Here is a 12,321-nt window from a genome sequence, read left to right on the forward strand (position 1 = left end):
AATGTTTTGATACTACCTACTCGTAAAAGTGAAAATGTAAAAAGTTCAACTGCCAACTATGGGCATGGTAAAAGATTCATGTATCCGATTACACGAAGATGATTGGTACAGTTTGGTCATCAATACAATACAGGTAATGAAGAGATTACATTTGAAAGCAAATGATTCTCGACAAAATTGACAGAAGTTCAACGCAAGCATATTTTAAGTTCTTACTTGTAATATCAATGGTTAGAAAGGTTGATAAAATATACATGTAACTTTTAACTTATTTAAAATGAAAAAAAAAACATAAAAACATTGTATCACTTACCATCAACTTTAAAAATAGTGTGTACCTTCTCATTGTCTATTGTTTATGCCTAATATTGTCAAGAATGCTTCTTGGATCATAATAAGGCATTTTTTAATATAATTTTCTGTCATGTTTTATCACAACATTCAAAAGAGCATATATATTATTGATAAATTATTATCATATAAATTGGTTATTTGTAATTTTACACTGTAATTGGTATTGCAAGAAAAAAAAAATTGACGGAAATTAGTAAACTGAGTAAATACTTGACTGAAAACTTTTCAATTATATTTTGTACAGTGAAACCCTTCAATTCCATCATTTTCGGGACTGATTTTTATGGTCAGATTGCAAAAAAGGTCGGATTATCAGAAAATTTAGAAAAATACGCATTTAAAGTAAAGTATCTGAACTAAAAAATGGCTATGTATTGTTCTCTGTATTAAAAACATTCCAATACAACACATTAAATCGGTTATTTTTATTGAAAAAGTGCAAAGCAATATTACATTTAAAAATTAAGTTAAATTATCAATCGGAGTGGCTGACCAGCCAAGGGTGAACAAGAGAGGTTCTACTGTACATCAATATATATTTTTATAACTTTCAAGAGCTTAAAATTTCTTATTGATTTAAAAATAAAAAATTTAATAAAGAGATAAGTAACTTCCATACAGGAGAAAGAATTTGCAGGTTTTTTTATTGCGTTGTATAAATCTAAAAGTTATTCCTTTTCCATAAATTTGTCTCCTGAATGCACATCTATCCTGACTGAAAACGAGGAAATTTTATGAGGGAGGACATCAAACATTCGAAAGTGAGCTCTCTCTATCATTTAGCACTATTTTATTTTGAATATTTAAGGTGGAGACTGACCGGAGCATTTCGTCGTAACATAACGTCGTAACATCGCTCGCGGCGAGCATCACTGAGTATCCGAAAGTATGGATGGAGCGCTCGGCTCGGTGTACTGACTGCCTGAATGCTCGCATCGTAACGTGTTACGTTACAACGAAATGCTCCGGTCAGTCTCCACCATTAGATTCACAATGTTTGAATAGCCATTTAATAAAATAAGAACTTTCTACATAAAAAATCAATTGAATAAGAAACACAATACTTGAATAAAATCCAAATTAACTTTCATACAATTTAGGATAGTTCTGCATTTAGGTGACGAATTGCTTTGTTTCCGAGATATCTGTAATTTTGACAACAATGCTTGGGGGGGATAAATCTGGTATTTGTGTTTTTAATGATTTGGACACTTACTCAAAACTCTCTTACTCAAAATATTGCTAATATGAATAAAGTTATCGAAATAAGGATAATAAAATAAACAAATAACAATTAAATGTAATGAATTATTTGGGAAATTTGTCGTGTCGTATACATCTAAAAAAGATTTCTGACATAAACATCTTTACAGGAACCTTGATAGATGTTACTTCCAACTCGGATGTCGAACAAAATACAAATTAACAAATAAAACCTACTGATATGGATGTTAAAAACATGGCCAGAATGGTTAACATTACACAAGTGCATAGTGATACTTAAGCCAGCCGATGCTAGATCGTAAGCCTCGTAAATATATCAAATATTCCCTTCCCGTAAGTTGTTTCATCTCTGCGAGACGTCTATAATATAATTATGTTCTAACTCTAATGCATTGATCCAAGGTATTTTTACAGCTAATTATTTTAAATTGAAGGCATTTTAAATTTTCCACTAAGTACATAGTTTCATTTCACAATCTTTAGAGGAGCCAAACTATCATAGATGATAAGGACCTATTTTATTATAAACTCTATATATCGGATATACTCATACAATAGGACTGAAATATTACCCTAAATAATGCTGTTCGGTGGGGAGAGAGGGGCATTATTATGATACAGTGCCTCTTACATCAAATAATATATTATTTACTATAAGTCTAGAACAGTGTTCCCCACACGGTAGCTTGCAAGCTACCGGTAGCTCGCCGAGGCTTTTTCGGTGGCCCGCGTAGTATATTACATTTGCCTAGTAAATTTTATTATTGAACTACGAAAATAAATAAAAAATGCGCTAAATTTCATGTGATAAAAAAATAAATAACATAATATGTTTAATTAAATTAAAACCCTTACCGCACCCCAATGGTGCATAGGGCACTGCTTCATATAAACGCAGTGTTATCTTGATCGTTTACGCATGAAGGAAAGGTGATCAGCCCTCCAGTTCAGGTACCAGTCCAAGGTAATATTGAATAAATATTACAGTGAAAAAATTACTTATATTTATTTGACCCCCCCTGGGAATCGAACCCGGGACCTCCAGAACGGTAGCCGAGCGTGCTGACCATTACACTACGGAGGCGGACTATAATATGTATGGTATGATAATTCATATAGGTAGCTTACCAGACAAGTTTAATTTGTGAATGTAGCTCACATCCTCATTGAGTTTGGAGACCACTGTTCTAGAATATAAATTATTGTAATAGCCTTTACTGATACAAAATCCTTTAAAACTATGCTAAATTTACTCATATATCTATATACGAAACCTAACAATACTGAAGGCTTAACGTTGAAAGTAGTTATTCTCTGTTAAAGGTAAGCATAAAGCTCAAAGTAACAATAATGAACAGTTTATTAGATATCACAGAAAGTTGTAACGCGTGATGGTTATACATACTGCCGTGCAGTTGCTCCCACTGTTATTACATTTCCACTTAGAATCCTTCTTTTCATCACCGGAGTGTTGACGTTATTTCATTAGATAACATGTTCTGTTGGCTCGCATTCTGCTTTGTACATTGCTGAAACAATCATGACATTCATTTTAGTTTTATTTTTATTTATTTATTTATTAAATATACAATAAACCCCCCTATGTAATAATACAATAAATTGAATTATTACATTTTAAGCAGTGGAAATGACTGAAATCAGTCATTATTAAATTAAAACACAATCTAATAACATTTAGTCCCTATAACGTTTTTTCCGATAACGCGGTACCTATCTCAACGTAATAGGGGGTTTACTGTAGTTACATTAACAAAAAATACAATTAAATACAATTTCTATACATTTCTACTTAATGCAATCTTATAATTTTAGTTGCGCTGAGCCTCTCCAAAAAAGAGACTGAGTTGTTGTGCTCGGAGAGGGAAATTTTTCATCATTTTTTTTTTGATAGTGACATGACATTTGAAAATAAATATTACTGAGGAACATATATTTTTATGCGATGCGAGGGAGTTATTTTGTTTTTTTTTAATTTTATTATATAGTCTATATGTTTATAGTGTTTGTTAAGTTTATTTTTTAGAGTGTTTCTGTCTTTTATATTTTTCATTTCTTAAGGGAGGCTGTTGAAGTTTTGTTTTTTGTAGCATTTGGGTATTTAAAAAATATTTTTATATCTTAGGGATATGTCGCTCACTCCTTTCAAGAACGTCATAAATCAAAAAACTTGATTTTTCAGGAGAACGTTTTTAAAGTTTAAAAATATAATACAATGTATTAAAAATAAAATCGAGCCACTTATTGAACTTTTTACTGTGCAACAGATCTTTTTAGGTAAAACCTGAAGGTTTTTTCTCCATTTGAAAAATATTAAGCATGTTTAAAAAAATAATTAAACAATACCTTTTCTTCCAAATGCAAAAACAACACTTTTTGTCCTGTAGCGGGTAAATATTAAGTTAAAAATATGCCTCTTTTGCTGGGATAAAGTACATTTTCTGGGCATTCTGAAAACATGTACAACTTAAAATTGACGACTTTTGATTTATGACGTTCTTGAAAGGAGTGAGCGATGTTTGTTTCTAATTTTGAGTGATTGCACTATTTGATGTCATTAATTGATTTTACTTTCACTGTGTGGTAATAAATCCATTTTAAATTGAACCTTTTCTTGGTAAATATAACTTTTTATTAAAATCTATTGTGACATATGTTTCGCTGTATTCTACATTATACGGTGTTTGATAATGATGCATGAAAATTTCTTTTACAATTTTTACTTCTGTTTAAACATTTATTATGTACCGATCCTTTATTTTACAGGTCAGAGCTCAAGTGTGTTGGTTTCCACATATTAAAATAATGAATTTATTTCCAAAGACAATAAATTTATCCAATTTGATATTAAGTATTTGTACAATAGTTTTAAACTTACCATTTGTTTCTTTTCCCACGCCTTCATGGCGTTTTTGTATTTTTCAAATTCATGACACCAATCTGCATATATTTTCTTGTACTCGTGGGTTTTGTTGGGATGAGAACATCTGTAAAATAGGATTCATCTCAGCGTGTTTACATTGAGTAAAATTTACCTATGCAAAAAATATGTGAATATTTAAAAAAGTTATTTTTTACCTGTGGGAATCTACTTCAATATTATATGACGCAATAAGCGTTGGTCCCATAAAACATTCATATCTTCCGCCATCTGCTTCTGTTACTGATAATATTACAAGCCCATTCTCAATGGTTTGAATTATTCTATCAGATCTGGAAAAAATACTATTTATTATGAAAAATGTATACTATAGTATAAAATTGGAATACTCGCTACTCTAGATCTACCCATAAAATAAATGAATAAATGTAATAAAAACACAAATATTCTCTTTTCATAAGAAAAGTAAGTAATTACTAAAATAAATATTAATGTACTGGTCAAATTGGAAGTGCCTGTATAAAGTTGAAAAAATATTTCAAGTGCCATTTTTCTCATTCTATCTGCACACTATACTGCCAATATATTAAGTCTCCGTTGAGACATCTATAATAAATATATAGACATACAGCTCTTGGGAGATTGAGTGTAATCATATATAAAAAAAAAAATAGATTCTTTATAAAATTAATTAACTTTGTTTTCACCACTTTTTTAATTAATACAATTCAACCTACCGGTTTCAACAATACATTGTCATCATCAATCAGGGTTTGTTTTAATTCAAAGACATTAAATTACTCTCACCAAAAACTTCCACACACTCCATAAAAATCCTAAATTTTTAGGATTTTTATGGAGTGTGTGGAAGTTTTTGGTGAGAGTATTTTAATGTTTTTTTATTTAAAATAAACCCTGATGATGACAATGTATTGTTGAAACCGGTAGGTTGAATTGTATTAATAAAAAAAAGGAGTGAAAACAAAGTTAATTAATTTTATAAAGATATTATAAAATGTGCCACAAAGTATCTGCGGAAAACATTCAAGAAATTAAATAGATTTTTTATTGAATTGCAAATTGTGGAGTTAATATTGAAGATAATTACACAAAACATCAAGAAACTATGTTAAGAAATAGACAGATGTCACTACAAGTCCTATTTTTGTAAAAAATTGCGCATCCCTCAAATCATAACCCGTGTTACATTTGTTTCAATGCAGAGGACCAAAAATGTGCTTTTGTGAATAATCATAATTCAATAAGCCAACTGTTTATAATCCCTGTTTGTTGGATGATTTATTTTGACATGGAATAGGTACTATACACACACACACACACACACACACACCCCAACCAACATAACTTTCATAAGAATAGTATTATCAGTGGATTTTTTTAATTGGCTGTAGATTTGTTAGTTGTTGTTGTATTGTATATTGTTCTGTAGTGGCTGTAAAAATCCCAAATAAATAAAATAAAAATAAAAAAATTCAGCCACTGCAACTAAAAATTTACATGGGAAGTTCAAACGTAATATTGTCATCTATACATTTTTGCGACTCTCTGGAATATTTGTATTCTGAAGTTTTCTACAATCAAGCTTACCCAAATTTAATCTTGTATCTCCCTCTTTCTTTCGAGTAGTGATACCAAGTGACCATTTGCGATTTGAAAACTTCCGGCATCTGCAGATAGCTGCTCAAGTGTAAGCTTTGTCCATACGATACGACTAGCAGCTTCTTCATGACAGAATTTTCACACAGTCCAGTAGTCGAGTTGGAGGCGTCTTGCAGTAAGCCCGGCATGTATGGTTTGCAAGTGTTTGTGTCCTTATCCCATCCACAATATGGATCCAGAACGCACCGCACACAGCTGTCAAACCTGGAATTAATTGTATTAATTACTACTTTTCTGAGAAGTTATAGTTCAAATTATTACTTATATGCTTATAATATGAAGGATTTGATGCATTGTATCTAAATATACATGAAAGAGTAACCATATGGTCTACCATACTATAATACACTCAAGTACAAGTTTCGAGGGAGGAAGTACTACAGAAATGATCCTGTGAAGTACAGTCCATACACACATGATAAAAATTGGACTTCATGACTCCCCAGTATGCAGATTTTGTATGGAGGATAACGAAACACCAATCCACATTCTCTATAATTGTGACGCACTGGCTCACAAACGAAGTCACATCCTTGGAGGACCTCTACTGGACTCCGAGAAAGTAAAGCTCCTACCACCAAGACAGGTCGTGAGTTACATGACTCACGTAGGTCTTGGGAGTGAGCTGTAATACAGAGGGAGTTCACAATAGACCTAATATGGTCGCGGTGACATAAGGGATGCAAGATCCCTTGACCACAAAAGAAAGAAAAACCATACGGTATCCACCATGTGATAAATTTATTTATTTTGATTTCATCATACAAATAATAAAAAATTACTATAATATGCCATCACTGAGTTTTCCCATGATGAGGGCACATTTTTCAATATTATTTATAAAATATTTATTCTATGAAAGAAAATTGTTTATAACATCCAATACAATTCCGACATGGTCGAATGATGCCATCTATTTCAGATCTACCCACTTCTATTATCCATTTAAAAATAGTTCTTTTATATTAAGATTCTATTTTTGATGACTTCATGGATAATGGAAGTGTAATTAAATTTAGACAAAATTTTTCTTCGAATTATTGATATGGAATTGATCAATTATTCGTACTCCAAACCTAACAGATGTAGTTTTTACATTCTGGATGTATTTTATTATCTGAGATATCATAGCATTATGACAAAAATGAATAAGCGAGTAAAAGTAAAAGAAAAGTACATTCATAACATAGTATTTTGTCGCATAATCAATTTTGTCTCAATTTTTATTATTACTTGATTAATTTTTTCCATTTTACACATACCTTTTTGAACAAGTGATGAGGGGAAGTTGTCGTACTCTTAAATCTGTTGCTACGTACAGAGATGAATGCTCTCTCGAAATCTGCAGGGCCCTTATGGGTTCCCCTACAGCTGCTCTCCACACATCTGCTACATTCCATTTCGATCCACCGTCATGAGTTATCCATTGAACTATTTTGTAAATATGGCCATCATCTGCAAATGGAGAAATGGAGTTAGCAAGAAGTAAAAGTTTCGAAATGTGGCTACATTGTAGAATGCTACGCATTCCTTGGACCGATATGGTCAGCAACGTGAATGTTCTCCAAAGAGCAAGAGTAGGGAGACAGTTGCTGACTGATATCAAGGTTCGTAAGGTGCCCTATCTGGGGTATGTGCTTAGAGAAGTATGAGCAATTGCACCTGATCATAAAAGGTAAAATAGGAGGTCCGGAATATTCGAGATTGGACAGCGATCAGAACTGTCCAGGTGCTGTTTAGAGTTGCCAAGGACAGTTACTCTCAATTGATAGTCACTGTACTTACTATATTTCCATCCCTAATGAAGACAAGGTGCTTGTCGAAACCGGTTGGAACAAAAGTATCACAAATAAAAGTAGTTGACAACAAAGTTTGCGTGTTTATTTATTTTAAAAAGTTTATAAACTGTACCACACGGTATCAGTAAAAAACGTTTAAAAAATAAAAATAATTTAAGGGACACAACCCCTCAGATGATAAGTAAATGTCGCCTCCAAAAAATTAGTTCTTACCTAGATTGTGTTATGTTGTGTTTTCTGCATTAAACATTTATTATCATTGGCAAATGGATATCTATTTGAAATAAGCATAATTTTAATAATCCTTTTTATTTAACACACATATAATATATTATTATATTATATTATTTAACACACATATAATAGAAAGACAAGCTTTAGGCAGGAATGCTGACTTACTTGTTCCAGCGTAGAATATTGTATAATGTCTGTCAGCCCCGAGCATGTCGATGAAAAGTCTGTCCACCACCAGATGCGATAGAATCAAGTCTCTCTTGTAAAATATTGGTGCATCAAAGTCTTGACGAACGGCTTCATCCATCAAGGGGTGAGATCTATAAAGAATTGAGAAATTTGTCAATTCACCGAATCATTAAAAAACTTAAATCCCAAACTCTGGAATTCAGAGATGTATCAGACAACAGAGGAACAAATATTAAAATCATTAAATCTACATCGGATGAAATCAGCACTTTTGATGGATGCTGTAATGCAATCCATAAAATATTATTGAATATATGTAGAGAATATTCAAGTAGCTTGTAGTTGGCTTACGTTATTGACACAATAATCCAGAAAAACAGTATTAGAATATTATTGACAGTGCATGACATTATTTTTTTGCAGAGACCCATCAAGCCACCTTATTTATTTATTTTATTTTATTTTTATTTATTTATTTTCATAATACATAGATACATTCAATATACATATTCATTTCATATACACATTTATTATACGTATTACGGCTCTTTAGGCATGGCCTGTGTTGAGCCGAATACTAACATGGTAATACAAAATTTATATTTAAATTTTTTTAAAATTTTTAATATATATATTTTTTTAATGATTAGATTATAAACATAACATACAGGAGATACAAAAATAATTTAAGGTTTAAGGTTTTTCAATGTGATAATTACACCTGGACTTTAATCAATTCACTTTCTACCTTGTCCCTTCCAATGTTAAGCAACCATCGACTTGTCGGTGGAGTTCTTTTACATACTTTGTTTAAAATATTTTAATCTTTTTTATGTAGTACAATAAATAATACAAAAATGAAAAAAATAACTTCACAATATTAACTCTTGATCATTTCTTCTTTATCAGCTGTCTCTCCACAGCTAGATGGTAGGCCTCTTCTAATTACTTCCAAACTTATCTAGTTTAGACTTTTTGGACCCGAGATGGTGACAATGTCATCGACCCATCACTTTATTTTGCCTTTGGTCTATATTTCGGCATTTATGTTTATTTTACCTTATGAAGTTCAGAACTGTGTCCGAAAGAGCTTTCGTACATGTGTGTATACATAGTGAAAGACGCTGTTTATGTTTGATTTACCTTATGAAGGTCAGAACTGTGTCCGGTAGCGCTTCCGTATATGTATATACAGCGCAAGGACGCTGTTTATGTTTGATTTACCTTATGAAGTTCAGAACTGTGTCCGGAAGCGCTTCCGTATATGTATATACAGGGCAAGGACGCTGTTTATGTTTGATTTACCTTATGAAGTTCAGAACTGTGCCCGGGTGAGCTTCCGTACATTTATGTATATACAGTTTGCTGTTTATTATATCCGTATATGTATATACAGGGCAAGGACCCTGTTTATGTTTGATTTACCTTATGAAGTTCAGAACTGTGTTCGGAAAAGGTTCCGTACACATGTTGTCTTGTTTGGTGGTACATATATACAGTGCAAAGACGCTGTTTATGTTTGATTTACCTTATGAAGTTCAGAGCTGTGTCCAGATGAGCTTCCGTACATTTATGTATATACAGTTTGCTGTTTATTGTTGTGTACAGGATGCTGTTTATTATTGATTTACCTTATGAAGTTCAGAACCGTGTCCGGAAGAGCTTCCGTATCGTTGACGCACGTCCCGGGCCTGGGCTCGGGGACCTTGTTCCTCAGCACGGGCAGCCAGGCGGAGCTGGACGACGCCTGGTCCTTGAACTTGCCAGCGAAGGCCTCCTGGATGTTGCTCATGGAGAAGCTGCAGATGGCCGAGCCGACCAGCCCATCGCTGGAGCCAGTCGTGAACGCGGCGTAGAACCGACTGTTGTCGTCTGGCATTTGGTATACACTCTCTGGAAAACAGAGATAATAAGGATAATTTGTTACCTCAAGGGCACTTATAAAAACATATATATTGAAAGCTGTTCCACCGCATGCCCAGATCTGATCTAAGTATCTAAACTTCCTGACAGATCTGCTCTTGCAAAACGCTTTTTTTTTTAACTAAGTTGCGAAATTTGTTGAAAATGTGAAACAATATAAAATTATATCCCGATTTTACTGTGAATTTACATTTAAAAGCTTTCAATATACCTGTCACTGCCAATCTAAATAAATACAAGTTTGTAAATCCATCACCAAATTTTCTAGAAGTACCCCGGTGCAGGCAGTGAAAGGGATTAGTATTAAGTTCAATTAGTCAGCTAGATCTGACTCCGACTCGACGCTGGCCGGTACACAGACGCCCACAACCCCGACCAGCACAGCAGACAGACACGGAACAGTGCAAAGACATTTACAGAGAATGGTCAGTCATCGCATTTCCACTCAATCATTATTTATCGACCCTCTATTTCGGATCCCTTTCACAAGTAATGACACATATATTTACGTATATACACATACACATATACATATATTTTTCTTGATACACACCTTTCACAATCCTAACAAACGATGGACATAAAAAAAGAAAGAACAACCCTATCTCACAACCAAGCACAAAGTCAAAGACGTAGATAATGATTCGATGATAGTTAAAAATCAAACTTATTCAATCGGTCTTGTGGCGTCTAAAAGGCGGAGTCTGGGGGAAGAAAAGAAGGAGCCGACGTATTATTACATCTTCTTCATATTCTTAGACTGGAGAGTGGCCAAAATGTTGGGTTTAGGTATTTGGACACAACATTTTGAGTGTGTTCAAATGCTTGTTCACAAATCTGGGTTTTCCCCATTTAACAGTTAATTTTACGTTTCTTTATACATCTCAACATACATGAAGAAAAATATGGAAGTCTGGGTATTTACAGGGCTTATGACCTCTCATAGTGATAATTTTTCACGTGCGCAACACTCAGATATCAAAAACAAGTGAGATGTCAAAAAAAGGTTTAATTGTGTTGTAACGTCAATAGATGGCGTTGGTAGTCCAAATCCCGACATAATCTGGAAATATTTGAGAAATAATCAGTACGCCCCTGCTGTGGGGGGCTGCTGGGGCCGGACCTGGTATTTTATGGCCCCACAAAGAGGTTGGACGGCAGAAATATTTATTTATTTAAATACGTAAGAGTACATATAATATTCCCGATGAGTAATTATCATTACTCATTTTAAGATTAAGGTAAACAAAGTACCTACAAAAATAACAAACTTTTAAAACCAACTAAATAAAATACGTAAACAAACAAAAGCAAAGAGTGGAATACAGTAAAAAATAATAATAAAAAAACATAATCAAAACAATAAACAAGACTGAAAACACAAATAAGAAAGTAAAAAAGATAAATAATGAAACAAAACTTACACAGGGCAAAATGTAAAATATAAAACAATAAACGGGTACAGTAAATAGGCACATAAAAAAGACAAAGTAAGAAGAATGTTGAAAGGAAAATAAATGAGAAAATAAAACTTATCATTAACACATAATCTTTCCATAAAGTATTTTTTTCAGTTCATTCATTTTGGATCCCTAACTGGGTTCTATTTTACACATGTCAGACAGCTGGTAAATTTGGATATAGGCAATATATTGCAAGGACCTTACTCCAAACTTGATTAGGTTTATATCGGCTTCACGTGTATTTGATTATGTCCTCGTGTATTATGATGAGGAATTTCTCTGTTAAAAATCGGTTTGGCAACTCACGGCAACAGCTGTGAGTTGTTTTAACATGGAAAAATAACTTATGGATCTCGTTTGGTGTTGCTGTGAGTCGTTTTAACACGGAAAGATGACTAGTGAATCTCGTTTTGAATTGCTGTGAGTTGTTTTAACATGGAAAGATGACTTATGGATCTCGTTTGGTGTTGCTGTGAGTCGTTTTAACATGGAAAGATGACTTATGGATCTCGTTTTGTGTTGCTGTGAGTTGTTTTAATATGGAAAGACGACTCAC

At 33.0% G+C, this 12,321-nt stretch overlaps 1 protein-coding gene and 1 non-coding gene across 2 annotated transcripts in view; both read right to left on the reverse strand.

Annotated features, from left to right (window-relative positions):
- Window positions 1-1,686: 1,686 nt before the first annotated feature.
- LOC148312159 (semaphorin-2A-like) overlaps window positions 1,687-12,321 on the reverse strand; it is a 425,950-nt gene continuing 415,315 nt past the window's right edge. Inside the window, exons 7-13 of the mRNA XM_088277685.1 lie at window positions 10,011-10,272; window positions 8,356-8,510; window positions 7,420-7,612; window positions 6,086-6,361; window positions 4,675-4,809; window positions 4,475-4,583; window positions 1,687-3,107 (exon numbers count right to left, since the gene is read on the reverse strand). Of these exons, the coding sequence (XP_088133811.1) occupies window positions 3,039-3,107; window positions 4,475-4,583; window positions 4,675-4,809; window positions 6,086-6,361; window positions 7,420-7,612; window positions 8,356-8,510; window positions 10,011-10,272 (1,199 nt within the window). The 3' untranslated portion in view covers window positions 1,687-3,038. The remainder of the gene's footprint in view (window positions 3,108-4,474; window positions 4,584-4,674; window positions 4,810-6,085; window positions 6,362-7,419; window positions 7,613-8,355; window positions 8,511-10,010; window positions 10,273-12,321) is intronic.
- Window positions 6,478-6,565, reverse strand: LOC148312160 (small nucleolar RNA U3). Its single transcript, XR_015839283.1, has one exon. It is a non-coding gene; the product is annotated as a small nucleolar RNA U3 (small nucleolar RNA).

The sequence above is a fragment of the Brachycentrus maculatus genome, unplaced genomic scaffold, assembly GCF_059751285.1.
Source record: "Brachycentrus maculatus isolate JH-2025_06_01 unplaced genomic scaffold, ASM5975128v1 h1tg000049l, whole genome shotgun sequence".
NCBI classification, from domain to species: Eukaryota; Metazoa; Arthropoda; class Insecta; order Trichoptera; family Brachycentridae; genus Brachycentrus; species Brachycentrus maculatus.